This window comes from Lipotes vexillifer, unplaced genomic scaffold (genome assembly GCF_000442215.2).
Source record: "Lipotes vexillifer unplaced genomic scaffold, Lipotes_vexillifer_v1.1 scaffold1639, whole genome shotgun sequence".
NCBI classification, from domain to species: Eukaryota; Metazoa; Chordata; class Mammalia; order Artiodactyla; family Lipotidae; genus Lipotes; species Lipotes vexillifer.
In genome coordinates, this window is record NW_006782296.1 from 637150 (window position 1) to 638454 (window position 1305).

A 1305-nucleotide genomic window follows, 5' to 3' on the forward strand; every position below is an offset into this window, starting at 1 on the left:
AGCTGCCGCCGCTTTTCTTCCGAGAAGATGAACATGGCTGACACGGGCCTCTTGGGCTTCTCCGAGCCACCCTTGTAGATGTGCAAAGAGGGTCGGGGTCCACGGGGTGCTCACGGGGAGCCCCGCCTCCCCCCCTCCCCCGGGCCTGCTTGGTCGTGCCCCGCCCACCTTGCCCCCTTCCTGGGAGGGCTTCTTGGAGGCTGGGCTGCTGGCTTGCTTCTTGCTGATGTTCAACATCTTCTCCTCCCCCAGGACCCGCTGCTGCTCCTCCTCGGGCAGGCTCTGCTTGGCGCGAAGGGGCGGAAGGGGCTGAATGTCTGGTCCCCAGGCTGCTTCCTGCTTGTCTTAAGGGCGCTGCTCACCAATCCCCCGGCCTCTCTCTGCCCACTGCCCTCCCGAAAGGAACACTCACCTCTAGAAAACGGAGCAGTTCCACCTCATAATCTTTCTTTTTCTGGGGAAGGAAGGGGAGTCAGGGTCAGTATGGGGACAGCCTCACGGGAGACCCTGCCATGCTCAGGGGACAAACAGTAGCCCTCAGCAGACCTTCCAGAGCCTGAACAGGGCCTAGACTCCCTCCATAGATGGTAAGCGCGAGGCCCTAGAATCTGCCTGGATCAGCCCAGATGCTAAACCTACTACACCACCATGTCTGAAGCAGGTGCCCAGGGGCCAGACCTCATGCTTCAACGCCCCAAGGCTCCCCGGGAGTCCTCCCTCTGCAGGGCTGGCTCCTGCCGCGCCTCACCTGGTCGCACTTCTTGTGGTAGGCATCCTTCTCCTTCTGGGAGAGCAGCTTCCACTGCTGGCTGCACAGCACCATGCGCTCTGTGCTGGGCACGTCCTTCATGTTGGCCATCAGCTCTGCGCAGTACAGCGAGTAGCTGTTCCTGTCACAACCGGCAGCAAGGGAGGAGCGGCCCTGTGAGCGACCTGGGAGGCCCAGGGCGGCAGCCCCCTCACTTCCAGAGCCTGGGCTGAGGCCCTTCCCCAACCCGGCTCCCTAGCTGCCCACTCGCCCACCCGCCCCAGGGCAGCGCTCACGGAGGTGGCTTGGTGGGTCGCCCGTCAAACTTGTCCTTGAGCTGGCGTTCGGCCTTGGTGAGGGTGGACTTGGTGATGCCCTCCTCACTGATGTTGAGCTCGGGGTGCTTCTGGATATAGTCACGCATGATCTCCTGCAGAGTGAGGTGGGGGGGATGGAGGGCAACGGGGTGTGGGGTTAGCCGGGGCCGGGGGGTGGGGGAGAGCCGCTGGGAAGGGGAGGCGGGGAGCAAAGCTGGGGGGGGGCCGTGTGTCTGGTGT

The 1305-nt window shown here is 63.8% G+C and overlaps 1 protein-coding gene across 2 annotated transcripts in view; it reads right to left on the reverse strand.

Annotated features, from left to right (window-relative positions):
* Positions 1–1305, reverse strand: part of UBTF (upstream binding transcription factor) — a 12661-nt gene that overhangs the window by 3330 nt on the left and 8026 nt on the right. For both annotated transcript variants that reach the window (XM_007455104.1, XM_007455103.1), the window contains 5 exons: positions 1045–1178; positions 749–890; positions 413–454; positions 169–282; positions 1–71 (listed from right to left, as the gene is read on the reverse strand). In XM_007455104.1, the coding sequence (XP_007455166.1) occupies positions 1–71; positions 169–282; positions 413–454; positions 749–890; positions 1045–1178 (503 nt within the window). The remainder of the gene's footprint in view (positions 72–168; positions 283–412; positions 455–748; positions 891–1044; positions 1179–1305) is intronic.